The 26473-nt window shown below is 34.3% G+C and overlaps 6 protein-coding genes across 28 annotated transcripts in view; 4 read left to right on the top strand and 2 right to left on the bottom strand.

The window, feature by feature from the left end:
- Positions 1 to 388: 388 nt before the first annotated feature.
- Positions 389 to 12898, bottom strand: LOC124184868 (mitochondrial 2-oxodicarboxylate carrier). 9 transcript variants are annotated; one of them, XM_046575036.1, is made up of 7 exons: positions 7670 to 8015; positions 6565 to 6947; positions 6345 to 6407; positions 5659 to 5958; positions 5396 to 5550; positions 5166 to 5309; positions 389 to 2516 (listed from the first exon to the last, which is right to left on the bottom strand). In XM_046575036.1, exons 2-6 carry the CDS (start codon positions 6841 to 6843, stop codon positions 5189 to 5191), a joined length of 918 nt encoding a protein of 305 aa, XP_046430992.1. In that variant the 5' UTR covers positions 6844 to 6947; positions 7670 to 8015; the 3' UTR covers positions 389 to 2516; positions 5166 to 5188. The 9 variants fall into 9 exon arrangements, with proteins under 9 accessions (XP_046430992.1, XP_046430983.1, XP_046430989.1 ...); XM_046575027.1 differs by lacking the exon at positions 389 to 2516 and adding an exon at positions 7526 to 7602 and having other exon boundaries at positions 4851 to 5309; positions 7670 to 8014; XM_046575033.1 differs by lacking the exons at positions 389 to 2516; positions 7670 to 8015 and adding exons at positions 7357 to 7432; positions 7526 to 7648 and having other exon boundaries at positions 4851 to 5309.
- LOC124184873 lies at positions 1973 to 4072 on the top strand. The gene is made up of 3 exons (XM_046575044.1): positions 1973 to 2245; positions 3590 to 3638; positions 3921 to 4072. The coding sequence occupies exons 1-3, from the start codon at positions 1973 to 1975 to the stop codon at positions 3929 to 3931; spliced, it is 333 nt and encodes a 110-aa protein (XP_046431000.1). The 3' UTR covers positions 3932 to 4072.
- On the top strand, positions 8291 to 12091 carry LOC124184859 (ectonucleoside triphosphate diphosphohydrolase 5). Of its 3 annotated transcripts, none has more exons than XM_046575008.1 (3): positions 8291 to 8753; positions 9774 to 11111; positions 11285 to 12091. In XM_046575008.1, the coding sequence occupies exons 1-3, from the start codon at positions 8733 to 8735 to the stop codon at positions 11360 to 11362; spliced, it is 1437 nt and encodes a 478-aa protein (XP_046430964.1). In that variant the 5' UTR covers positions 8291 to 8732; the 3' UTR covers positions 11363 to 12091. The 3 variants fall into 3 exon arrangements, with proteins under 3 accessions (XP_046430964.1, XP_046430965.1, XP_046430966.1); XM_046575009.1 differs by lacking the exon at positions 8291 to 8753 and adding an exon at positions 8886 to 9027; XM_046575010.1 differs by lacking the exon at positions 8291 to 8753 and adding an exon at positions 9008 to 9141.
- A 268-nt stretch (positions 12899 to 13166) lies between the features above and the next one.
- Positions 13167 to 18401, top strand: LOC124184854 (serine/threonine-protein kinase PAK mbt). Of its 2 annotated transcripts, none has more exons than XM_046574996.1 (5): positions 13167 to 13186; positions 14046 to 14890; positions 14974 to 15926; positions 16079 to 16232; positions 16380 to 18401. In XM_046574996.1, the coding sequence occupies exons 2-5, from the start codon at positions 14066 to 14068 to the stop codon at positions 16539 to 16541; spliced, it is 2094 nt and encodes a 697-aa protein (XP_046430952.1). In that variant the 5' UTR covers positions 13167 to 13186; positions 14046 to 14065; the 3' UTR covers positions 16542 to 18401. The 2 variants fall into 2 exon arrangements, with proteins under 2 accessions (XP_046430952.1, XP_046430950.1); XM_046574994.1 differs by lacking the exon at positions 13167 to 13186 and adding an exon at positions 13253 to 13389.
- A 450-nt stretch (positions 18402 to 18851) lies between these two features.
- Positions 18852 to 21200, top strand: LOC124184869 (glycine N-methyltransferase). Of its 2 annotated transcripts, none has more exons than XM_046575038.1 (5): positions 18852 to 19053; positions 19321 to 19685; positions 20212 to 20347; positions 20540 to 20660; positions 20757 to 21200. In XM_046575038.1, the coding sequence occupies exons 2-5, from the start codon at positions 19352 to 19354 to the stop codon at positions 21054 to 21056; spliced, it is 891 nt and encodes a 296-aa protein (XP_046430994.1). In that variant the 5' UTR covers positions 18852 to 19053; positions 19321 to 19351; the 3' UTR covers positions 21057 to 21200. The 2 variants fall into 2 exon arrangements, with proteins under 2 accessions (XP_046430994.1, XP_046430993.1); XM_046575037.1 differs by having other exon boundaries at positions 18853 to 19053; positions 19349 to 19685.
- LOC124184848 (potassium voltage-gated channel protein eag) overlaps positions 20941 to 26473 on the bottom strand; it is a 39240-nt gene continuing 33707 nt past the window's right edge. For all 11 annotated transcript variants that reach the window (XM_046574969.1, XM_046574968.1, XM_046574977.1 and 8 more), the window contains one exon: positions 20941 to 26160. In XM_046574969.1, the coding sequence (XP_046430925.1) occupies positions 25062 to 26160 (1099 nt within the window). In that variant the 3' untranslated portion in view covers positions 20941 to 25061. The remainder of the gene's footprint in view (positions 26161 to 26473) is intronic.

Below are 26473 nucleotides of genomic sequence, written 5' to 3'. Positions count from 1 at the left end.
AAATTGCTCACAGTAATCTTAATATATTTCCTCTAAAATATATTCAGTTCCAGTTCATGTAGAAGTGACGTGCAATAGAATTCTGCAAGTATTTGATCATATTCACTAGGATTATATTTACTGTCAAAATAGGAAAATTCTATTGCACAAGTCCGCATAAATTTTGTAACAAACTACAAGCGGAACCGTATATTACTGTTGGCAGTCGTTAATCCACCGTGTTTCTACTTCCTGACATCAAATCAATTGTTTTTAATTTCACTCTTTTTATATGGCTTTGTCAAGTAAAAACTTGCTTTGTCTGACTAACAAATTTTATGCACTTCTTCAATGATGGTTTTTTTCCACCCTTAACCATATCTTTTGACATCATTTTTTCGGACTTGTATAGCAAATTACAGAATATTTTTTGATTTTTTGTTTCAAAACCACAGGAAGATGCAAGATTCGCGATTACAACCTATTGCAACTACTTGTCAATTCCTTATGGAAATGAGCACTATTTACCCAATTAAGACTTATTATTAATCTGACTTCCTCCATGATCGCGACGATCAAAATTTTTTAATAGCATTGTTTATCGTCCACATATAGCTGATAGAAGAAACTTGATTTCGTGAAATTTGGATTATTCTAGAAATATAAAACCATCTTCAAGATCGGACTATTACGTTTGTTAAACGGGATTTAATGCAAATTCAATTCTAAAATTTTAGAATTGGTTAGACTTGTAGAGTTGATTCAACAATTTTGCTATTAGCTTATGCATTTTTCAATATTCATCATTTTCTGTACAGAATTTAGATATTTTTAATTTTATAATTTGTGATTACCATTTAAGGGAGATCATTATTACTCTGTTTTATTTAACAAAACTTGGACTTAATTAAAAACATTATTTGTCAAACGCTTTATATTAGTTTCATTATAGTTTGTGAAGAAAATTATCAAAAACATATGCTACCTATGTGTTTAATTTCTCTTATTTTTATAAGTGAGACGATAGAAAATGTGTTGCTTGCACAGCTGGCAACCTTCTATTTTCGAATTACCAACGTCTAGTGGCATTCACAAGTTCACTCGTTATACCAAGTAAATTTATTAGTGAAAAAAAGCCAAGATTACAATCACGCTATAAATACCGATTACATGCGAAAAAATGTCCATGGGTAGTACCAATTTCTACTGAAACAATCTATTACAGTAAAATGTAATAATTGCGGTGTATAAGAATTTCCAAAGACATCTTCGGTCAGTAAAAAAGGTCCAGAAATGAGAAGACTGAAATATTAGCGCCTTACGACTGGCAAACCCTGTATGCACTTTTGCAAACCAACGGCAAAAATAATTTAGAACATTTTCCTTACCTATCGCCGGCGAAAATGGAATGGAAAAATTGTGATTGACAATTGATCTGATCGGTGATCCAGCAGATTTACAGCCTTTAAATCGACGACGTCGACGTATCTATGCTTGTTCCCTCAAGCGTTGTCGCCTGACCTGAAGGTTCCGCGAAAATCATACTGAAAATTACAGATTCATTTACATACTCGTCAGTAAGAGCGATTGGCATAACACTAATCGCACTAATGCAAATATCTAGTATATTCCATAACATTTGAATTCCACGAAGTGAAGACAGCAACATTGCGTTGCCAACTGTAAAACGAAATTTCCCCATTATATAGGGTGTATTGGGTCAATGTCAGGCCTGCTGGAACAGAGGTCAGCATTATAGCAAATATGTCTGTCCAATTACGAACGTAGTAGGATCCTGCTGTTTTTCCATTATAAGCCGGTTAAAATGTCAATTTAGTTCGAAGTAATTTCATTTTCATGACGATTAAACGTCAGAATCACATTACACTAGTATTTGGGAGAATTGTTAGAAAAAATTTCTAGCTATTTGTCATATTCTGGAATAAATATTCCCTGGGCGCAATAAATATACATAGTTTTTGGGCGGACCAAAATGTCGTCGGGAAAACGTTACGATATCGCGAGCGAAAGTTCTTCGGACGAAGATTACCGGCGCAGGAGGTATAAGCATTCGTACTCAAGTAACGAGAAGTTTGACGATTACGACGAAGATAATTGTAAAACATTGAAAAAGGCGGACAGGTCGTCGAGCTCGTTGGACGTGACGATGAGAGGCGGCCGAAGCCATTCGAAGAGGCCGTGTATGAACAAGAACGCTCAAGCAGCCAGAGAAAACAGAATACGGAAGAAGAAACACTTGGAACAGGTAGAAAATAAACTTTCGTTTTATCAGCAAAAGAGTAAAAGTTTGGTTAACGTCATACAGAAACAGGATATTGACATAAAGAAATTAAAGGGCGAAGTCACTTATCTCAGATGCCTCTTGAAAAACAAGACCAACATTACAGCGTTGTTGCAATCAATGAACGAAGGACTAAGCAAAGCGTCGATTAATAGAGATTCAAAAAGTGGGCGAGAAATGTCGCTCGGCAGTAAGTCGACTCTGGAACAATTAGCAGCAAATGCAAATTGTACACCTGGAAAAAACCAACGGTTACTACAAGGCATTACAAAAACTCAATTATCTACAAATGATGTACTATCAAATTCAGAACTTGATCACACTTACACTATTCCTACGACTCAAAGAGTTGTATCTCCTAAGTCTAATCACGGAGACATAAGCGGGGATGAAAATCATGAAAACATAGAAAGTTGTAATGGTTCAATATTTGGCGATGATATTTTACTGGGTTTTGAGAAACAAGCTTCTTTAACTTCACCTCTAAGTAATTTGGATGAATTAATCGACGTCGATGTGTCAAATACAGATGCATCTGGATGGTCAAGCTTGAGTGGAAATGTTTATGATAATTTCACAAATTTTGATGAAATTTTAAACAACACCTCAAATAATGTGGATACTTTAACTAATCTGTACGACGACTCAAACATACTTGAGGAGTTTAAAGACGCTGGTATCTGTTTACACGTGAATTCTAAAAAAGTTTCTCTGGAATTTTGCTCTATTTGTCATATGAATAGTCTGAACTCGATGTCGGAGTGAATAATATATCATGACAAGTTATTCTCACTAACTTGCTGGATCGTCAAGACTAAAAACCAATATCCAAAAGTGATATATTCGTTCGAAAACCAGATATTAAATTTCTCTAATTCAATGAGAAATCCATGGGTATATGAAGAAACTATCAATTTCAAGATGTATAGTTGAAAGGTCATACTATAAAATATCGACCCGATCAGTTGGACTGATATATGTTACATGCTTTTTTGTTTTCAATTTTGTATCAGTACCTAGAAGTAGAATGTTATTATTAATTACTGAGCATTTTGCTATTGCTTGTTCAGAAAGCAGTAACAACAAAACAAGACAATTGACATTAAAAAATAATACAACTGTCAAGTTAATATCATAAAATATAAGTACAACATCGTAACATAAGAAATCTGTTGTTTGGCATATTGTTTTTGTGTAAATACTTCAGTAAATTTTACGGAACTAACTTTATATTTCGCCGGATAGAATTAATTCTAGTTGTACGCTATAATCTTCCTCCGAGAGTGTAAAAAATGTTTACTTTTGCAGAACAGTGGCTTGGCAGAGTTCACACGGCTGTTGGGGAAATTATTAAAAGGTGGGCGTCGATGCAATTTTCTAGCGAGGCGTAGTTTGCCAGTTCAAACTGAGCATTATTAAGAAACTTGAAAAATGATGAGTATACTACTGAAATATATTCGTTGAAGATTTGAAGCAGAAAAATTTCATTCAACGTGCAAAGATTTGGCACTACCAATTTTATGTTTTCATAACCATTTCCGTACACTAACAAATTGTTATGGTTTTGACTGGCCTATGCCTCGCTAGTCTGATATTTTGTGTCCGATTTGCATCATTCATTATTTGGGATTGGTTACAGTCCATGCATAACAAGTTTGGATTATCGGAGCTGCGGTTGGACCTATTGAGTATTGAATTAATTTCAACATGTCCACAGGTTGAGTATGAGTATCGACATGATTCTTATGTAAAACTAAACATACTTAAGATTACAAAAACTTGACAAGTATTTAAAAAAAAAACAATGCAAATTAATTAACTTTCTGCTATCTGAAAAGCATGAAAATACAAACCTAATGTACATTGTAGAGAAACCGAACAATCTAACCTACATTGCCTCTTGAGTACTCTCACTGCACAGTGCCGACTGCATTGATAACTTCATTTTAAAAGAATTGCATATTGTTATTATTATCATAAACGCTCAGTATCCTGAATATTATGTGTATAAAACGCTGATAAGAACATTTTTTTTTTTAATCATTGCGTAAAATTTTGAAACTTGGCAACACGAGACTTGCCCATTTACAATTTTTATAAACACGAGAATATATTGTAATTCCAAATGGCTAAAGGTAATCAATATTCAACAGTATATTTTTCATCGATTGGTGATTTGAGTTTCAGCTACACCCTTCTACAACCATTGAGTGAAAATGGAGCTTGCTGCAGTATGAAGTAAAATTGTCCGGCAACATTTGCACAGAAGGAGTCGTCTTCTTTTATCTCAAACTTTACGTACTTTTGTAATATTTTCCCAAAATTGAACTGTCGTTCAAGTATAGAATAATTACATGTAGTCAACTTAAGTTTTGGGAAAAATTTTGTAATCCCCATGTAAGACGACACCTTTGATGTAATATTTGCGAGACGAATGTAAGTAAGCGTTTTTACAGCTCTCGGGGGTTTGTTATAGAATTAATTGTAATATCTGTGTCTATGCTAAAGCTTGTTGTAATGAATTTTTATGGTATGGAGCACTTGTAATATAATGTGTAGTAAATGACACTTCAAATCCACGGTTTCTTTATCTGCATCCTTAATATACATTGTGAAATATTTTTTACTCCGTTAGTTTCAAAATATTGAAAGCCGATATATTTAATGTTACGTTACAGTATGTTTAATGAAAATGCGTCACTTAAATCACAGGTCTAGAAATTAGTTATCTATCATCTTGCTCAAGTAGAATAAAATGAATCAGATCCACTACTCTGAGAAATAATTTAATCTACATGATTCTCGTAGGCAAAATAACAAGTCACTCGAAGCTTGAGTGGCCAATCCATACAAAGGAAATCTTTGGTAAACTTTGATTTCTTACGGTCATAATCCTCAATATTCCTTTTAATTTGCGAATTTGTGTGTGAGGAAGTGATGCATGTAATCATAGACCACAAGCATTATAGCTCCACCAGGTCCCAATCGCACTACTTTGGGTAGCAAACCTTTATACAATGCTCGGAATCTGTAATATTGAACATGTATTTTATTACAGTTGGGGAAATGCATCGTCAGTTCCTTAAATGAAAGATAAACTAATGAAATACAGACCCCTCTTCACGGTACACTATGGCAATAGTCCTAAACGTTCCTTTGTATTTCACTCTATCTGGTTGGGGCTGTGGTCCTTGTATGCGACTTTTTGCGACATCGAATGGAATATTTAAACACGATGCTAAAGTTCCGGAAGTAAATCCTATGCCAACCTATATTGATAAAAACAGATCAATCATCAAAATTTTATTTTTCAATATGGCTATGCCTAGTCTATAACAGTGCAAAAACGGTAAGTGAATATTGTGTTATATGATCACCTTTGTAAAGAATTCCAGCCAAGGATCATTGTTCAGTGGTATATAGCTTTTGACAGAATGATAGAATCCAAAGTAAACGGAGTTGAAAACTGCATTCCTCAAAACGGTTGCACTAAGGCCTTTATACAGACCATTTAAACCCAAGCCTTTGGTTCGTATTATTTCCTTGGTAACTAAAATGGTTGATGGGCTTTCCTTCATTTTCTTACGATTTGATTGCAACTGAACCTTTATAACTTCGAAAGGGTTCACCAATGCACCCTCTGTAACCCCGGCAAAAAATCCAGCGCATGAAAATGTCTAAAACATGAATTACTCGACTTGAATTCTGCCTCGACCAACCTTATGAACTTTTTATTAGCAATTTAAGAACAGTCATAGTTGATGACAATCACATATCTGTGATAACTAACATACTTATAAGCAGGACACCTTTTCAAGTGGAAAGGTTCAGGGATCTTAGTGGGTTTGAGCATGTTAGATTCTTTCCATGTCCATTTTCACTGGTCCTGTAGGTAGAGAAATCCAAAGCTAAGTAGAACTATGAAAATCCTAGAGTTTCATTGTCAACAATTAAATTTCTCACAGCCTATGAACCTAATTGAAATTGTCAGACATACCGCTTAAAGTTGGATAATAAGTAACGTATTACATGCAAACCAAGTATCAATATATTTAGAACTTACTAATGGTGTCGGACTGCTCGCCCCAAACAGGAAGAATTGTTTGTACTGCTCGAAGGTAAAAAACTACGAGAAAGAATGGGTTTTTATAAAACATGCGAATAGATTCCTTAATAGAAAAAAAAAACAGTCATTTGTTTTTGATAAATGATTACTTCCAACAAATCTAAATATCAGTGTGAGGCTGAAATAAGTAGCGCAACAAATAGCGTCATCTGCTCACCTTCACAGCTCTTTTCGGTGTTTCAACAATGATGGGGGGTATAATTCCCTTCCAATAAGCACCGAAACCTTCGCTCACATACATTTTTTTCATACAATCCACAATCCCAGTATAATATGTCGGGTCTGCGGCAGTGGGTTTGACTTGTAGCTGAAAGCGTGTCTTGACTAGATCCATCGGATGCATTATACATACTTCTACAAAACCTGCCGAACCCCCAGCACCGATTTGAATAGCGGCCTGCTTCAGAAGGCCTGGTCCTTCGCTTTGCTGTACCATTTTCACAATTACTTTCCTTCGGTTGAATGATTCTGGCAAATTGCGAATTTTTTAAAGCTTGCCACAATTCTTTGCGGTATCCACACGTATATCAGATCCTGATACTGAAACAAAAAATTAACAATGTTCATAGTTGAAGCAAAAAAAAAGGAAGAGAAGAAAATCTAGAACGTACACGTAAATATACGTAAATTGCATTGTTGAGTAACCCGAGAATAAATACAATATTACAAATTAAAGCTTTGCTTGTATGTAAACAATCGTACAAGTTGTCGTGGAAAAAAAATTCAATAATGCCTAAATCAAAATTGTCAACTTAACCGTCAATTAGTATATAGTATTCAGCTCTATGCACATTGCCAAATCCCCAACAAACAGTAATGTTAGATTCAGACTTGTTGTGTAAGGCATAAATCTTATCAATGTAAAAGCAAACAAAAAATGTAACCGCACAGATTACGCGGAGCTGATCACATAGTTCCTATGATATCCAATACTTCGATTATTTGTTACTTGATTTTTTCAAGGCGGTTTTTCGTGTAATCACTGAAATATTCTTTACGATAATACATAGAGGATCTCGGACCAGCTAGAATTTAGTAATCGGTTGTAGGTTATAGCAGAGATGCGTATATCAATATAAATCAGCGGAATTAGAAGTTTATGAAATGTAAACTATTACGGCGATTCAAAGTTCTTCTTTTCTGTGGTCAAAACTACGTCGATTGCGTTGAAATTTCGTCGCGATCAATCATCATCCTGAAATACAGCCACAAGCTACATCGAAGATGTTGAAACATTTATGTGAGACGAAACAACTAGTTACCCTTCAGTTTCATTTCCAAATCGTGAAAGTATGCGGTAGCTCTTAATTCAAAATTATTATATATATTTCTGTATTATAAAATTTACGATCACTGAAGCACCGACAGCCAGGAATAGTATAAGCGATAATCGAGGGCATCCAAATTGAGAATTCCAGCTATGCCGTTGGCTTAGCTACTCATGATCACTGGGTCGCGGAGAATCTCGACTTCGGCTATTTGTTTCAAACCCCGTTCGTGAGAAACCGAAATCTATTTTTGAAATCATATACGTATAACTTTTTTCTAACGCAAGATTTATGGTCGTCGTCCGTGGCGCTATTGGGAAGATTTTTAAATATTTGAACATGCAGAGATAATATTCGAATCGCCTTTACTTTTTTTATCAGCGCGTAACACGTGTTTGTGACACGAAACATATACACGTTTATACAATTTGTCAAGTCACGATCACTGCTCGCCGGTTGTACGTACTATCTCATAGATGATAATAGATCTCTATCCCATATCTACGTGCTAGATAGTACATATAATTGCGCTATCATTTGAAAAGATTACGCGCAGTATTGCGTAACGGTGAAGCAGCAAATTCGCAACGACGTTCGTGAAAAATGAACTGACGATACGCGGCTAGTGCATAATAAGCTACAGCTGAATAAGCAGTCAGCACGATCAGACGACTTTCTATTGTCCAATAACAAATACTAGATATAGGTGAAATTATCTAAGGTGGACTGTCAAAGTCAATTTCCTGCAGTTATAATAACTGCATGCCAATTGGCGTTTATAAATCGCGTCGGGTTTTTGTAGGAATAAATTTACGATTCTCTTTAGACAGATGCAAATAAACCTTGAACGTTATCGTTCCATGGCATCTCTGTCTATATATTCGGTCATTTGCACCTGAATAACTGTTCGACTCTCGTCAAGTAAATACTCGTCTTAAAACATCGTGTCGTCGCGTGAGAACGTCAAAGGTCTTGACGCGTTAACCGATCACTTTACGATCTTATTGGGACTCTGCAACAAATTTACTTACAATAGTAATACATATTTACCGCTACAATGGAAATGAGGAAAAGAAAGGTATGTTTTTTGATCAATTTCATCGGTACGTACAAATTGGATTGTTGTGGGGAGAAAAATAAAAATAAAAAATTTCCACGAACAACAAGTTTCATATATTTAAATGTATAGTACGTTCCGTCATTTATGGTATCTATATCATGTGACGTGGCATTCGACGGACGAAACTGTAAACGTAACGATGCCTGACGTTTCCAGCATACCGCGTGTACCGATGTTCCTTTACTTTACATATATTCATTGACTTTGCCTTTACTAAATGCAATACACACTCGTAAGTGTCACACAATCAAATTTGCATACAATAATACCGTTTGTGGACTGAACATTGTAAATCTTTATGAAAGGATCGTAATATCATTGATACCTTATTTGTGTCTTATCTCAGGTATGTAATTCGTGTTCCGATTGCTTGCGAATTTTAAACGAGATTGCAATTTCAAGGTTTTTTATCGAAAATATTGCTACATGCAAGAGTAATAAGTGAAACAACGTGTTTGTCGATTACGAACATGTCTAATAACCTAAAAAGTTCAGCAAAACCTCTGATATCTTTGCGAAAAAAAAAAAAAAATTACATGCATCAGATAGGACATAAATTTCCTGAATTCATAATTTAGCTCTGTGAAATGTGGATTAAACGTAACAAAGTGCATTCTGTAGATTTCAATTTTGCTATCACATAAAAAAAAAAAAAAAAATCATATGAGTTTCGTAAAATAGTAAATATGGATGGCAGATATTTTCGTACTTGTTCTTTTAATTGAACGTTATCAGTAAGTTCTTATGATATACATATTCTAATTAAGTGATTATGCAATCACCTAATTTGTACTTGACTGAAATAACATTGCTGAGTCGTGTGTACAAATGCCTCAGTTATCTGTAGGCAGTCTATGCTTGCGTTTTACCTATTAGATTTGCAGCTTATTGTTAGTGTATTCAGAATATAGTGTTAACATTGAATAATCGTTGATGTATCTCTATACACAATTAATCTTCATTGTTTTGTCGTTTCAGTTGGAAGCACAAGATGGGAGCTCGAATAATCATTACACGGCACCGCGCGCGACGAAAACCATGAACCGCCCAAATAGGACTAACATTATAATGATAATTATAATTGGAATAGCTGTTCTGGTTTATATAGGGATATCCATGGGATTAAAACCAGTTAGGATGGGCAGTAAAGCTTTAGATCGTTTAGCGTTTTCGCTTAATCTTCAGAAACCGTTTTACGCGGTGATTATCGATGCAGGTTCAACCGGAAGCCGTGTACTGGCTTTTAGTTTCCACGAATCGATAATAAATTCAAATTTAATTCTGGACGATGAATTATTTGAGCAGATAAAACCAGGGCTGAGTTCTTTTGCCGATAATCCAGCAAAAGGTGCTGAATCTCTGGAAATTTTAATAAACAAAGCCAAAACTGTTATACCAAAATCAGAATGGCAACATACTCCCCTAAGTATGAAAGCAACGGCTGGTTTAAGGCTATTACCAAAAGAAAAGGCCAACAAATTGCTCGAAGAATGTGAAAAGGTGTTTCAAAATTCAGGTTTTTTAACTTCTAAAAACTCAGTATCCATAATGGACGGTACTGATGAAGGAATATTTTCCTGGTTCACAGTCAATTTTTTACTAGATCGTCTAACGCCACAAAGTCATGAAAACACAGTAGCAGCATTAGATTTGGGTGGTGGGTCCACACAAGTAACTTTTGCACCTGATAGTAATCATATTAAAGATCAAGAAAAGCATATATTTTCCATCAATGCCTTCAACAATAATATAAGCATTTATACTCATAGCTATTTAGGCATGGGGCTTATGGCAGCTAGGAAAGCAATTTTAACATATGGCCAGAATCTAGAAATAGAGGAAAACACCCCTTCTGCAGGATCTAAAGTAGAGATACGTTCGGAATGTATTAATCCTATAATATCCACTGACTGGAGTTACGGCGGAGTAAATTACGTAGTTAAAGGTCCACTCAATGGAACCCATAAAGTTGTAAAGACCCAAAACTTTGGTGGGGTCGACGAGGACAGACCAGTTGTCAGATTCGCGGAATGTTTGCAAATTGTCAGGAATTATGTTGGCACGATTGTCAACAAACCACTGGGATTAGAGAACCGAGAAATTATGGCATTCTCGTATTACTTTGATCGAGCCACGGAAGTGGGACTCATTGACCCGTTTGCTGGCGGAGTTGTTACAGTTGGTACTTTCTTGAAACAAGCCACAGAAAGCTGCGACTATCCGAATACCGACCAACCATTCATATGCTTGGACTTGACATTCATTTATGTCTTACTTCGAGATGGCTTTGATTTACAACCAGCAACTAAATTACAAGTAAGTTGGTACAAAATTTTTTCAGCATAGTTTGTGTACGATGCACATTTTGTTTGAAATTATCATTGAATCTTTGAACATTATAATTCCGCTTAAAAAAATGTTGATTCATCTGTTCATCATTATTCACAAGTTACTACTCATGTCAGTCCAATGATTATTTTTATTTACAGTTGTACAAAAAAATTAATTCTCACGAATTGAGCTGGGCTCTCGGGGCAGCTTTCAACATTTTGCAGAATGGGCTCTGACGTGTCTACATATTAGATGAAAAATTTGTATAGCAAAAAATTCTGCAACGTGTCAATAGTATGTGATATGCTGGTACTCCAGGAGAGAACTATCATGGTAGATTTTAAGTAAGTCAAAAATGTAAATGTAACTTTTTGTTACAATACACCATTCGTAACTTTTATAATGAGAAAGGAATGGTACGATTCGTGATCTATGAAATTAAAGCACATGTCGAAACAAAAAATCAATATAAGTAGCACAAAGATTAATTTTAATGATATTTTCAACAAGACTACTGCAGTTATAGATAAACTCAATTTTGTAAATATGACGATTAATATATTTGAAATCATATACTGACATATACTATACGTATAAATATAATTATGTGGACAACATGCATCGATTCCCAGTGCCTTCTTGAAAAAAATATCACTACATTTTAACACATATTCCATTTACCTATGAAATTTTAAAAAAGGTTATAGTATAGAATATAGACAAAGCATTTTTATGATTGTTGACCACATTTCGAATGGTCGTTACTTATGTTCCAGTTAAGTAATAGAAACTATAGATGAAAATATGCAACATAAGTAAACTGTTATTACATTGATCATCGGTACGTACGAAGTCTTGGAAAAGTGAAATTATCTATGTTAATGTATTATGTAAAATATTACTACTTCCTGATTGTTTGTATTAAAAAAGTAATAATAAAAAGTTACCAAATTTGTACAGGCAAACACGTTTTCACCTGTGTCATTTTTTTTCAAAACACTTATAAATCGAAAAGTGAACGTTACAGTCGTCTTCTTACAAATGGTTGCCGAAACATTATATTTGAATTAGCGTGCTCATGAAATCACATGATACATAGCTGTATTGCACGATTTATAAACCGATACTTTTGGGAAAGGCTTTGTAATTGTGAATTTTATAAAAAAAAATACGAAAGAAAAAACCTCTAAGGTCAGCACAGGTTTAGCATTGCTAGATTGCATTTAGCAAAAAACTACTTTGCTAACATTGTCTAAAAAATATGTTGAATAAGCTGTCATGGACTCTCATTAATTGATAAAAACAAACCAATCCCAAGATAGAATTGAATCCAGAATAGAGATTGCAAATATATCCACACGATACTTACTGACTATTTGACTCGGGCTTTGGTAATTTTTCAGACCAACAGGAATTTCTTATTTTCACTTCACTGCACCACACATCGAATACTTACGGTTTGAACAGGTTTAAATTGCGCGACACAAGTCCAAGTCCGACCACGTGACTCCCCGCGCGCTGTCCAAACGCGAGTGACGCTCGAGTCGCAGCCACCGGCTCAGATCAACGAAATGCGTAAATTAAGCGACTCATCCTCGCGTCACGAAGTATATTTTCTTACAAAGTATTAGTATAGTGCCGAAAATTCATTGTCAGGAAATATTTAATGCCGTAGGACTGATTGCTCGATATCAAGGGTTAGTTTCGCCCTCTTTTCGTCTGACACACGACGTAGCCGACGTAGCCAGTAACAGTCAACGCCCCCCGTGCATATGCTCGAAACTCTCAATGGATGCGTAAAGCCCGGTCTGCTTGCAACACCGCACGTATGCAACACGTGTAAAGAATACCCGTCAATGTGACGATGATGCGATGTATGCGGCGCATACGCTGCCCATTGTGAGCCTCGGAGTATGATAAATAGAGAGTATATCATTGCTGTCACGTAGTTGATCCATTCGTGATATTGTAGAGACCGTAGAGACAGAGCTTAAAGGCTGCTACGCATTTTTTAACAGAGTAACACCCATGAGGATGGCGCTCTTTCGTATGCGATATAGGTAGATACTTAATGCTTTACATATGCTCTACGTCACAGCGCCCCATTTTAATTCCTCGCGGGATTGATGCTTTGTCTACTAGGAGCGCCACCGTGCAAACAACCTGCTGAAGGGATAGACAATAAATTTATGATTAAATTTTGCGTAAAAACTATTTGAATAATTCGAAATAAACGGTGAAAGTTTTATTTGATGCAAGTCGGGTGAGTATCATAGTGAATTCCTTGGGTTGATTCGATCGTGATTTGTTTTTAAAATTAGGCCATCACTTAAGGCGTTGCTGTCACTTGGCTTCCTAAGGCATTAATGATAATAAATCACGATTTCACCGATTTTAACAATACCCACTTAACATTGTTTTATTCAAAGATATTTTCAATCGACTTCAAGGTATTCAGGTTATTGACGGATTCACCGAATTCTTGCGAAACCGTTTGGAATTACACTATTTGTTGTCTGGTACAGGCTAGGCAGTGATACATGTTTGTATTTGCAAGCAATCTGAAGTTGAGCCTGTTGAACAACTGTTAGAATTACATCTAGCATACTTGTTGTAAAAGTTCATTTGTTCAGTTGTTTTTCATTATTCAATGCCAAGTACCGAAGAAAAGTTACATATCAATTTTTCAAACATTCTCATTATTTAAGTATGTGGGTTTATACAAATTTCCTACACCAATAACAAAAAGCGTTGCTAAGTCCTAAAAGCAAATAGATGTTGCTGTAGATAGCCGAGATGTACAAAATTTAATTTCTCAATTATCGATATCAGAAAGTAGTATTAATCGCGCATGAAAAACCTAATTGATTTGATTCGTGTCATGAGATTGAAGTATATGAATATAGGATTTTTTCACAGGAGCCGACTACCCTGCCATCATGTTTGCAAAGAAGAAGAAAAAGCCACAAATTTCAACGCCAACAAATTTTGAACACAGAGTTCACACAGGTTTTGACAAACGTGAGGGTAAATTTGTTGGCTTACCATTACAATGGGCTTCGATTGTTGGCAACAATCCGACTAATCGACCTTTACCGCTGGTTGATCCGAGTGAAATAACACCCACCGAAATTTTAGACTTGAAAACAATTGTCAGAGGTCATAATGATCCTAGGGTCAGAATACCAGGTGACAAAACCACCGAAAATGGCTTGCCGAAAACAAGCAATGTTGCAAGATCTAATTCTTTGAGGTCATCGAGCCCTCCGAGGCTCAGGAGAGATTACAGAAACAATACGAATCTTCCACCATCTGTCCCTGAGGGGCAGGAAATGACGACAAATACTGTTCAACCTCAAACTTATTCAAATTTTGGAAAACCACACTCTTATACAGACGGCTACAGACAAAGTTCATCAAACTTGCCTTCTAATTTACAAAATTTAAATCCTAACGTACAAAATATGAATTCAAATTCACAGAACGTAAATCCAAATCTACCAAATTTCGTTCCGAATGTTCAAAACATGAATCCAAATATGCAGTCTTCGCCCAATTTGACTCATTTGAACTCGAATAGTCAGAACCTAATGCTCAATTTCCAAAACTTGAGCCCCATTTCAAATTTACAAGGTGTTGGCAATAATCCAAACTTACCAACTTCAAATCCAAATACTCCTCAGCCTTCAGAACATGATTTCCAAAGACTTAATCAACCGTCTAACAGCAGTCAATCAATGGGTCAATACAACGGGAGCATTCAGGTATGTTTGATTGTGAATAATATCATAATCTGTAACAAAAAGCACGAATCAATCCTTCAGTAATTATAAATTTCACAATTCAGGTTGCAAGCGTTGACTCTCCTGCATCCAGAGATCATACCATGTCTCACGGACTTATGGTTCAAAAAATTCAACCAAAGATATCCCCCGTTGGCTCCATAGCTTCGCAGAGATCTTTGAGTCAGCTGAGCTCTCATAATCTCACTAAACATTCTCAAGCTTACGGGGTTCCTGAGAATTCTCAGAATATACACACACACTTCCAGAAGCCAATTGAGTCCTCCCAGTCCATGCATAATTTATCAAAATCTGGAACAACGTCTGCCACTCCTGTCACAACTTCAACCCCTGATCAGAATCAAAACTTGAAGAGTTCCGTGTCGTCAGGAAATTTGGCCACTGGATCAGCTAGTAATGCAAACAAGCAAAGTGCTGAGCATAGATTAACGCATGAACAGTTTAGAGCTGCCTTACAGATGGTAGTCAGCCGAGGAGACCCGAGAGAAAATCTGGAAAACTTCTTGAAAATAGGAGAGGGAAGTACCGGCACAGTTTGTATAGCTACAGACAAAAGTACTAACCGTCAAGTGGCGGTGAAAAAAATGGATTTGCGGAAACAACAAAGGAGAGAACTCTTGTTCAATGAAGTTGTGATAATGCGCGATTATCACCATCCAAATATCGTTGAAATGTATGATAGCTTTTTGGTCAATGATGAATTGTGGGTTGTAATGGAATATCTTGAAGGTGGCGCGCTCACAGATATAGTAACGCACTCAAGGATGGATGAAAGTCAAATAGCCACTGTTTGTTCCCAGTGTCTAAAACCTTTGGCATATTTACATTCTCAGGGAGTTATTCATAGAGATATTAAATCTGATTCCATCTTACTTGCCGCGGATGGTAGAGTAAAATTGTCAGACTTTGGGTTTTGTGCCCAAGTCTCCCAAGAACTACCAAAAAGAAAGTCCTTGGTCGGCACTCCTTACTGGATGAGTCCTGAAGTAATATCGAGGTACGATACACTATAATTATTACTGTGCCCAATCTTCAAAATTATAAAACTTATCACAGCCGATTATTCCACATAATTATTTCTCATTATCAGCATGAACTGAAGCTACTTGTTCTATGTAAACGCAATATATATATTTCCTCAATAAATAGGTTACCGTATGGTCCGGAAGTTGACATCTGGTCGCTGGGTATCATGATCATAGAGATGGTGGATGGAGAGCCGCCATTCTTTAATGAGCCACCTTTGCAAGCGATGCGAAGAATAAGAGACATGCCACCTCCTAAGTTAAAAAATTCCCACAAGGTAGGCATTATTTCCCCATGCAAATAATAAAGACAAAATGCTAAAAGATTGTTTAAAAAGAGGGCAAAATTGTGAATCTTTGGTAAAATTGAAACAGTTGTAAGCTGATGAATATAATTTACAAAAATATCCATTTTATGTTCTCAGGTAAGCCCTCGACTCCAAGGTTTCCTTGAAAGAATGTTGGTACGTGATCCTGCCCAACGAGCTACGGCTGCTGAGTTACTTCAACATCCATTTTTGAGGCAGGCTCAAAGCCCCAGCATTCTGATACCACTGATGCGTGGTGCAAGGCATACAACCTGTTGAAATATCCTGTAGAGGTATCCACACAATCTACGAGTTAAAAATTTTTCATTTCAAAAGCAAAAGTAATATTTTACAGATGTTGGAAATTGAACAGAAATCGAATTAACACAAGTAGATACCTCAATAAGAATGGAAAGATCATTTTTGTACAATATTTTCTGACAATGCTGAACAATTTCAGTTTCATTATGTATGTAATAAGACCAATGTCAAGCTACACGTTATAACGATGTTGAAATGCTTGACTCTTGCTTGTAATTTCTATTTAGCACCTGATATTAGAATTGAAATGTTTCGAATATTCCAAATAAGGCATGAATATTAGATAAATCTTATTACAACATAAAATTATTCTGCTGTAACTATGGCTGCTATCTCTCATGTGATACATTTTTCAACTTCATATAACTGACCGTCCTCATTTTTTTCTCTTCTTACATTCTCATGTATAATAAATTTGCTAAGAGGCAGCTAAAATTAAATTATAATAGTGATCGTGATAGATATAGTAACAACAGTGTAACCTTACAACCATCACAAAAAAAAGTTCGAGTGTCATTTTTATTCGCAAACACTTCAATTTGCACAGATATTGAAGCATGTGCTTAGGTAAATAAAAATCTTTCAGTCCGTGTTATTTATGTTATTGTGGGACACAGCAAGCCCATTTTAAATAACAACTTATATTGTCAGTAACTGGCAGCTTTAAAAAACGAAAATATTTTATACACGATACTATAATAATAAAAGCCTTATATTCGTTGCATGTAGAAAAAATAGAAACCAACATACCATTTGTAAGTGCCTCATAAGTATGAATAATGTTGATTCAAAAGTAAATTGTAAATATTTAATTTAAAATATTGTGCGTTATAACAAAATATGCATCATCAAAATGCATGGAAAAAAAGGTAATTAAATAGATAATAAATGTTAAACTCCATGATAACTATAAATGTAACTATAACTTATAATTACTGTTAAACTTACACCAGATTATTACAAATTTGAAAAAAGACTGTTGGGACACCCTGTTGAAGGTGGTTGCATATATCTCTTATATTAAAAAAATCTGGTTCGTATACCGATATAATCGAAGCTAGAGTCCTGCAATAAATTGAAGAATCTGCAGAAAAACACATTCTCACATATATGTTACGCTCCAGCACTTTTTAAAAATTATTAAATTTAATATCTTAGATGAATGCTAATATTAAGAAAAAAAATTACATTCCACTTATGGAAATTGATGCTTGGGAGAAAATTAACACGTTTTAGAATCACCGAACATTGAATATCTAAATAAGTAATTGATTTGTCAGTGTTAGAGTTTGTCAGGGTAGGCTGAAAAATAATGCTTAGTATATAACTGATTGTATTTTTCAATGCATTCCAAAAAAACTGAGATTCTAACAAAGGATGAGATTTTTCTATAAAGCCTTGGAAGTATTAAAATTTAATTGTCACCTACTAATCACCTGTTCACTTTGCATGCACAGTTTTGTAGGAAAGTTTTTATGCAAATTGACGTAACATGAAGTATGATAAGGTCCGCATCCTATAATAATTGACGTAATCAAATAATTATTGAAGTTTAAAAAGTGCCTTATATTATAGGGATTTCAAATACAGGCAAACCGTATGAAAGTATTATAGCATATTAAGGGCCAATTACTTATTGAAATTGTTGAATTGTAGAAATATATTATTTCCCTTATAATAATTGAACGTTTTTATTATTCCTTCTTTTCTAACCTCAACTCTGAGCACTGTAGTTGATTAAATTAATAATATCTACTGTATGATCTAGAACACAATAAAATATGATATATACATATACATATATACACACATATATATATATATAGAAGAAAATTCAGAAGCTAGGAGTTATTATTAGGTCTGACTTTGACCGACAACAAGAAAAATTGAAAGGTCAATTTTTCTGTTTAAAAGAAGAGTTCAAAATCGTTTAAACTTTGTAAATCATCTGGATTTGATGATAAAACGTGTTGAATTAAGCTTAAAGGGTCCTCGACATGTTGTATAAAGTAATTGTAAGTAATAAATTGATTACCACTGGATTGAGAAATACGTTTCATGCATTTTAATAGCGTTATTATCAAGTAGACTGCTATACTTTCATCAGACTTTAGAATCATATGACACGTATTACAAATTCAGCATGAGTTTAAATTTATATGATAAGGTTCGGAATCTTTCGATTTTACTAAAACTGTAATTTGTTATTTTGTTTTGGATATAACTCGTAATAGCACAACACAACCATAATTCATCAAACGAAGTTAGTCTAGTTGTCGTTGGAATTTTTGTCTTATTACATGTCGATGTATACACTTCTTCACTACCCATCAGTTCAATGCATGTTGAACTGTAAACAGTAGCTACAGATATAATTCAAGATAAGCAGTAGAGTATAAATAAGGGTAGCATTTTTTGAGCAACTGAGTGTAGTCAGTGCCACTGCTGGATAAACTTCATACATTTTTCTGTAAGTAGTTACAAACTATTATCAATTCAAAGTGATGTTTCTATCCCTGCTCGAGTTCCATACGTTTGTCTGTAATTATTTTGAAGTTCGTATACATTTTTGATATCTATATTTTAATAGAAGAATGAATGAGCGAATGATATATTTTTTTTTAATTTTCAATTTATGGAGTATTGCAAAGTAAGTTCAATGAAAGAACAATTTGTTTTCAAGATTGAAATATCTCTTTCCAGTCTAAAATTGATATCTTCTTATTTTAACTTCAAGTGTTGTGCGATTGGATCATTTTTACTAGATAATGGTAGACTCCGTATTTCGCACTCGCTCTCTTGGAACAGCAGCGGAAGGTGTAAGGGATCAGTATGCTGATGGTAAGGCGGCAAAGGTATGGGAAGTCTTCATTGGTGACCAAAAGTCACGTACCCAAAATTACAAGGACTTTATAGTGAGTTTGTTAAGACAAAACGGTTGTCAGCGAATTCTTGATGTTGCCTGTGGAACTGGAATAGATTCAATAATGCTTCTGGAAGAAGGATTTGAAGTTGTTAGTGTTGATGCATCAGACAAAATGTTAAAATATGCACTGAAAGCCAGGTGGGCACGCCGCAAGGAATCAGCTTTTGATAATTGGAGTAAGTAACATTTGTCTTCCAGAAACAAGTACAGAAATTTTTGCTATCAATACAACTTTGAATGACCTCCAGTTACAGATGATTCAAGATGTTATTCTAAACTTACTTAAACGTTAAACTGCAAAGAATCAATTTTAAAAGCATGCAGATATCTATAAAAATAATGGTACACATATTTTCAATAACTATCTCTAGTTCATCTTGGTAGCTACCAAGTCAACGTGGCAAAATAAATTGCAACATACGTTAAACAGATTAAATATGCCTAAGAATAATTCGCAGATACGGTACTAATTTTTCCCAAAGTGGAAAAGGTCAATGGGCTATCGCTTTAGCGAGTTAAATGAGAAATCTGATCTCCTTGTCTAACGTTATGCAATAACATAAATATGAAGTCATTGTGAAATTTATGAAACGTATTATATCACTCTGGCACGTACGTAAAGTCATAGAGCTGAACAGAGAAAAAATTTTAATTTAGTTTCAACACTTCTCAAATAATTTTTAAATAGAAATTTTTTTTCAGTTATTGAAGAAGCAAACTGGTTAACACTAGCTGATGACATTAGATACTTAATTGGAGAAGGGTTTGATGCTGTTGTCTGTCTAGGAAACAGTTTTGCCCACATGCCTGACTCGTTTGGAGATCAAAGGGAACAAAAGTACACAAACAAGATTACTTTCCACAATTTTTAAATAAACATTTTCTAAAGAGATCAGAGCGTCAAGTTTGAGCTACATGTTTGGAAATTAAATATGCTTTCTTCAGTCATTGTGAATTTACAGTATTATATATATAAATACAATACTTACAACTATGAAAACCGTTTAAAATAATTCATTTTGTATTCCAGGCAGGCACTTGCAAACTTTGAGCGTTGTGTAAAGCCGGGTGGATTGTTACTAATTGATCACAGAAACTATGATGATATAATTGCAACAGGATTCACTCCATCCAAATGCATATATTATAATGTAAGTTCCTGATAACTTTTTTTTTTATACTGATGGAATTCGACCAAGATATCAGTTTACAATATTCATTATAATACCTTAAACCTTTGGTTTCAGAGTTCACATATGACTGACATTAAAACCTCGATATTGTTTGTGAGCGGAAAAGCAGCTATAGTAGCATTAGATTACTTGATTGATTTAGGTGATGGAGAAATTTCTAATGATCATAATTCTGAGCGCATAAGTGAGTTTAGATTATCTTATTACCCTCACAGACTTTCAATTTTTCGAGATATGCTGAATGAGGCTTTTCACTATACTGCAAAGCATACCATCTACGGTGACTTCAAGCCACTAGATCAAATCAAAAATCCAGGTTTCTATATTCATGTTCTACAAAAAAGAGACGAATAGATATCAAATGTGAATTAGTTCAGACTGAGTTAAAATTCGGAGGAGTAATTGAATCGGAAAATCATCAATACCTCGAAGTCTTGTTATTGTTGTAAAAAAATTAGAGTTGTAACATGAAATGAAATATACGATACATTTTGCAAATCCTCGCTAAATTATCTACCAATTCATAACTTCCTAAATACTTTCAACTGTTGCATACGCATATATCTCCAAAAGATTGTAAATGTACAGGCGCTGTACTAGGATTTGTACAAGGAAAATGGACAGAGAACTTTTTTTTTTTTATCATTTTGAGTATATTTTCAATATACAAGTATGCGTTTGTCATTGAAAGGCTTGTGTGGGAATTCTGTTAATTGATCAGAAGATCCCAATTGTAGAATAAAAATGCACTGCATTTAAATTTCTTATACTTTTCATAAGTTTTTTTTTTCATTATTTTAGCAATAGTTATTGATATTCGTGATTCCATGCTTGCTTTAGATTTAATAATAATTACTAAAAAATTGACTAAAGACTCTCAATTGTCAACAATTTATATCGTACGTGTGTGTAAGATATCGTATATATATTTAACGCACGTTGCATATTAACAACTTTTTACCAATGAAAAATAAGAAACAAGTTCAACTCTGATTTACATTCTTTGGTTTGCATATATATATATACTATAATTTTGCGAAATTATATTCTCACATATGCAGGTACTTAATTCTATTTAAGAAATTAGATCTTTGGAATTTTTTTTATAACGTTCGAATTTTATGTTCATGTACATTCCGCATAGATTATTGCATTGTTAGCGTTGACCAACATTATTCAAAGTGTTGAAAACAGAAAACATGTTGAAAATAGTAAGTTCGTGTCATATACGACATCGTCTGGTGAAAAAATCATGATATTATAAATAGTACATGTTCCATAGTTGATTGACAGAAATCATTTGAAGTGAAAAACTTTTTAAGTAAGCAATCGCTTTTTCCTAAACAATAAGACCCTCAAGGTTTAATTGTTATAATTGCATTTGTCATACTTCAGAACGTAAATGGATTACAGATATCTTACATATTTGTACTATGCTTTGATTGTGGGATATCATTTAAATTCATTCTTTTGTTAGATATTCATATAGCTGCAGAGTTGCTAACTTGCAACAAATTATATATATATATATATATATTTTCTTAGTTTCATCATTTTAATTTATATCTTACATAGCAAACATATTGCTGTATAAGATCTTAAATTACAATTTCAGAATTGTTTTATCACATAAAATAATAAATACCTGGTTCTTTTATACAATACAGAAGTGACTTTTATCAATTGAGTAATATATGACTTTCTTAAACACATGTCAATGCATGTCCGTTGTTATTACAGTTCAAATATTTATTATAAGCATTAAATTGTTTATAATTAAATTGTATTTGGACATTACAGAGTTGTATGTTAAAACGCTTCTCTGTAGAGTAATAATTATACATCTAACAAGAATTCATGTCACTTTGTATTGCAGAATGTTTGCTGCAACTTTTCATTACAATTTACAAGAATGGTACAAAGTTTACGATTTAATAAATATAGTAGGTATATGTATGTCTTGTCAATGTTGAGGAATGTAATAAAATATTACAGGCTGCTTAGCAATAAAGGCAATTGGATTATGACTTTGAAACCAGTTTGTAGAGAGCTACAGCAATTGGCCGCTAAACGTTCATATAATGTCTGCTTTTGACTATTCATTTACCCATAATATTTATATTGTAATATTTGTAATATAATACCTAGTATTGCTATATTTGGCTACTGGGAGTGCCGAGTATGCAGGTTTCATTTTTCATTTCGCTTAAATGTTCCCTGGTAATACGAAAATAATATAAAAATTAATAAACTTCTTTCATCAACCCAGAATGCACAGAATTAGAAAATATCTATTAATAACGCATGTTAATACCAGAGAGGTTTACCAGAGAAATAAAGGTATTTACAACTACTTTTTTCTAATTAGTGAACTCATGAGCTTGAATTATGATATTTACATACATATGATGTCAAGTTGCAGAATGTTCAAATGTTCCAAGGAGGATGCTTTATATTCTTTATACCAAACCTACCACACCTCCTTACAAGAGACATAATATAACAAAACATCTCTGATATTACCATTCATTAGCACTAAATAACAACAATAGTTTTAACTACTTCAATCAACTGATCAATACCAGACAAACAGGTTTGCTTCACGCTTGCTGGCTATAACAAGTTTTTTCTTAGCTTTTAACTTTAGTTCCTCATTAAATTATGTTATTTAGGCAGATCTATCGCTAAGCATCAAATATAAAATTTCTAAAAATTTCTCAGGCATCCCGAGTAAAAACCTAACTTTTTTTCATATCTTATAGTAGACCGTATCATAAACTTTCCTAATAAAATTTATTTATTAATTTATTTTTATGTATACATACATGCATTATTTATATATACACCTGTATATATCTTATGTATATTTACATATACATATACATACAAATAAGTTTTTAACGAATTTTTAGGTGTTTCTGTTCGATTTAATTATAAGTCAAAGGTGAGTAACTACTCATTCGATATCTTAATTAATCATAAGAATTAAATTATTCCATATTTTTAACATTTCGATGTCCGAAAAAGTCATCGCAAGCTATTATTGCACAAATGTGGCCTTACTCCATATCACATTCTGCAGCTTCAGCTACTTTGCATAATGTCTGTCATAATTACATTGTCATATTTATAAGATGTATTTAGCAAGCAAAATCAAATCAAAGGCAATTCCTACATCGGACTTATAGAATATCAAGTTATGCTCATAAAACTGCTGCTAAGTAATACGCTGATTATCATTCGGTCGCATGCCTCAGATTTCGAGATTTCCTTTTTATTGCTTATCAGAGATGATTATCTGAGATGGTAAGTAGGGTGTCTTTACATTTATCCTTTTATACAACACACACTTATGTCTTAGAGTCTACACTTCAGTTGCAGATTATCATATCTCAGTGATTCAGAGTAAAAGCAAACCCTGCACGATTTGGTCCACAGATTTGAATGTATCATCGATTCCTAAGCATCGTTTATCAATCCAGAACTTAGATGGAAGTAATATAATATGTATTATTAATGAGTATAAGAAAGTTGTACAAACTAAAAATTAACTTGAACACCAACATCATTCCATAATTGATCGTGTCAACTTCAGTTCGGTTATCCAAGTTATTTATGAACGTAAAAAGATCGAAGTTCACTATAGCAATTTGTAGTACGTGAGGAAATAGTGTTGTTTTTACAGCAAAAATAAAATTTCACCAAAGAGGTTCAACTGTTTTTAACCAATTAGCAAACTCTATTGGATTTTATAATTCACGTATCGGTACTATCATGTCTTAATTACGTTGAACTTAGCAGCAAATTTACTGAGTCTAAACGGATATTCTAAAGCCCTCCTACAATAACAAGATCTTAAGTTGAACATTCATTTTTCCAAAACAATAATTCTCCAATTGAGAAACTTTGCCGATCTGATTTTGCGCCACAAAATTAATAATGCAGCCATAATAATCAGGTAAGATGTAAATTCATCGACTGACATAATTCGATGAGTATGAAAGATATAAAATGATACAGAAAAACGTTATGCTTGGACTGTACAAGTTTTTTAACAGATAAACTAATACACAATATGTGTGTGATGAAAGTCTAGCTTCCGATACAAGTCTAAAATTACAATGGTGCCATATGATATCGCAAACGTCATTAAATATTCATGCGATTGTAAGGTATAAAAATCTGAAATGCAACTAGAATTTGGTGGTATTATGAAACAATTATTATTATACAAGCAACCTATGTCAGAGATTAAATATCGAAATATATTCGAAGATGACTTTTGCGGCGCAAAAACTAGACCATGTATTTTGCAACTTCGCTATTTACTGATAATTTCTTAGAATGGTAAGCGAATTTTCATGAATATTCTCTAGGTCTGGGTGGTGGTCGCTTACGTTCTAATCTTTCGGTCCGCTCTAACCTTTCCGTTCGTGCTTCTGCGCTTGACGTTACAGATTCTTCAGCAGGTTCGAGCATTTGTGTAGTTTCAGTCGCATCCGTAGGACTCACAGGCTGCGTAGCTAGAGGGGCTTGAGGAGCTGCACCTTTATTTCGCGATTTGCTCCTACGTTTTCTCAAAATTAATGGTCCCAAAGGATTCACGTCATCCCGAGAGGTTGAGGCCTGGGCTAAACGTTCGAACAACTCTTTGCTAACTTCTTTAGGGCCTTTATATTCACTAGGACAGCTCATAAGTCTATCTGAAACTTCTTTAGAACGATCAGAATGCGATTGCGTATATTCTTGAAATTTGAAACGATCGCATGATTGCTCTTTGTTAGAATCTACAGACTTTTGTTCTGTACTATCTCCTTGTGTTGCAGAACTGACGCTCTGCAAATGAGTCGATGTAGAATTATTTTGATTATGCGCAGGAACTACAGTCATTGGTGTGCTACTAACAGAGACGCGATTCATCAGAGTCTGTAACATGTCTTCTATCTTTGCTAATCTCTGATTAACCTTTTGAACTTCCAACTTTAAATCAACCTTAACTTCTAAAACAGCAGATAAAATCTCCCTGTCATTATGCGGTTGTGATATCAGACCTCCGTCATAACTTTCCAGTCTTCTGAGACTTAATTGTTTTGAATCTGCACTTAAATTTTGTACATGTGTTGATTCTTTCAAATTTTCCGTATCACTGACTTCCTCGATAGTTGCACCAGTACTCCCTAGCTTAGCTAGCTTTGGGAAAACTTTATTAGTACTTGCACTTGAGCTAGGTCTTGAATCTCTGGCGCTTAGAGAACGTTTGAAAGTATCATTCATGCCTGTTTCATTACTAGAGTCTAGACTAGAACTGCCTAGTAAACGGCCCCACTTGCTAGGTCGTGTACGATTAGCATTGTTCTCATCACTCGATGACATTTTTCTGGAATGCAAAGATTCCCCATCCTTATTTTCTTTGTTGTCCGCTTTTTCAACATCTGTGTTATGTCTCTCTCGGCGGAACCTGTACCAAAACACACAAAGGATTCTGTTAATAAGATTTACGAAGCTAGAAATAGCAATTAATAAAAATACAAACGTATTTAAGAAGTACCGTAAATTTTTTTTCGATACAAAGCTACAAGGCTAGGGTACAGCTCCAGCGGTGTTCACGAGCAACCTACAAGGTGCCTACAGGGTTAAAAATTATAGTATATATATATATATGTGTGTGTGTATGAAAGTACAGGATTGTTCATTTGATTTATCATTATACTATACAGAGCTGCTGCCTTGTTTACCAAAAAATTTAAAGCTTCCGGGTCATGCAGTTATTT

Source organism: Neodiprion fabricii, chromosome 6, assembly GCF_021155785.1.
Source record: "Neodiprion fabricii isolate iyNeoFabr1 chromosome 6, iyNeoFabr1.1, whole genome shotgun sequence".
Taxonomy (NCBI): domain Eukaryota; kingdom Metazoa; phylum Arthropoda; class Insecta; order Hymenoptera; family Diprionidae; genus Neodiprion; species Neodiprion fabricii.
Note: the sequence above shows the minus strand (reverse complement) of the source record. Positions and strands in the feature narration are given on the sequence as shown.

Coding starts and splice junctions, on each gene's coding strand:
- LOC124184873 (XM_046575044.1), top strand. CDS start 1,973: ATGTCGTCGGGAAAACGTTACGATATCGCGAGCGAAAGTTCTTCGGAC. Junction 2,246..3,589: donor AGAAGAAACACTTGGAACAG/GTAGAAAATAAA, acceptor TTACTTTTGCAG/AACAGTGGCTTGGCAGAGTT.
- LOC124184868 (XM_046575028.1), bottom strand. CDS start 6,843: ATGGTACAGCAAAGCGAAGGACCAGGCCTTCTGAAGCAGGCCGCTATT. Junction 5,551..5,658: donor GGCTGGAATTCTTTACAAAG/GTGATCATATAA, acceptor TTATCAATATAG/GTTGGCATAGGATTTACTTC. Junction 5,310..5,395: donor ATAGTGTACCGTGAAGAGGG/GTCTGTATTTCA, acceptor TCAATATTACAG/ATTCCGAGCATTGTATAAAG.
- LOC124184859 (XM_046575008.1), top strand. CDS start 8,733: ATGGAAATGAGGAAAAGAAAG. Junction 8,754..9,773: donor TGGAAATGAGGAAAAGAAAG/GTATGTTTTTTG, acceptor TTGTCGTTTCAG/TTGGAAGCACAAGATGGGAG. Junction 11,112..11,284: donor AACCAGCAACTAAATTACAA/GTAAGTTGGTAC, acceptor TTTTATTTACAG/TTGTACAAAAAAATTAATTC.
- LOC124184854 (XM_046574996.1), top strand. CDS start 14,066: ATGTTTGCAAAGAAGAAGAAAAAGCCACAAATTTCAACGCCAACAAAT. Junction 14,891..14,973: donor AATACAACGGGAGCATTCAG/GTATGTTTGATT, acceptor TTCACAATTCAG/GTTGCAAGCGTTGACTCTCC. Junction 15,927..16,078: donor AGTCCTGAAGTAATATCGAG/GTACGATACACT, acceptor CTCAATAAATAG/GTTACCGTATGGTCCGGAAG.
- LOC124184869 (XM_046575038.1), top strand. CDS start 19,352: ATGGTAGACTCCGTATTTCGCACTCGCTCTCTTGGAACAGCAGCGGAA. Junction 19,686..20,211: donor ATCAGCTTTTGATAATTGGA/GTAAGTAACATT, acceptor ATTTTTTTTCAG/TTATTGAAGAAGCAAACTGG. Junction 20,661..20,756: donor CCAAATGCATATATTATAAT/GTAAGTTCCTGA, acceptor CTTTGGTTTCAG/AGTTCACATATGACTGACAT.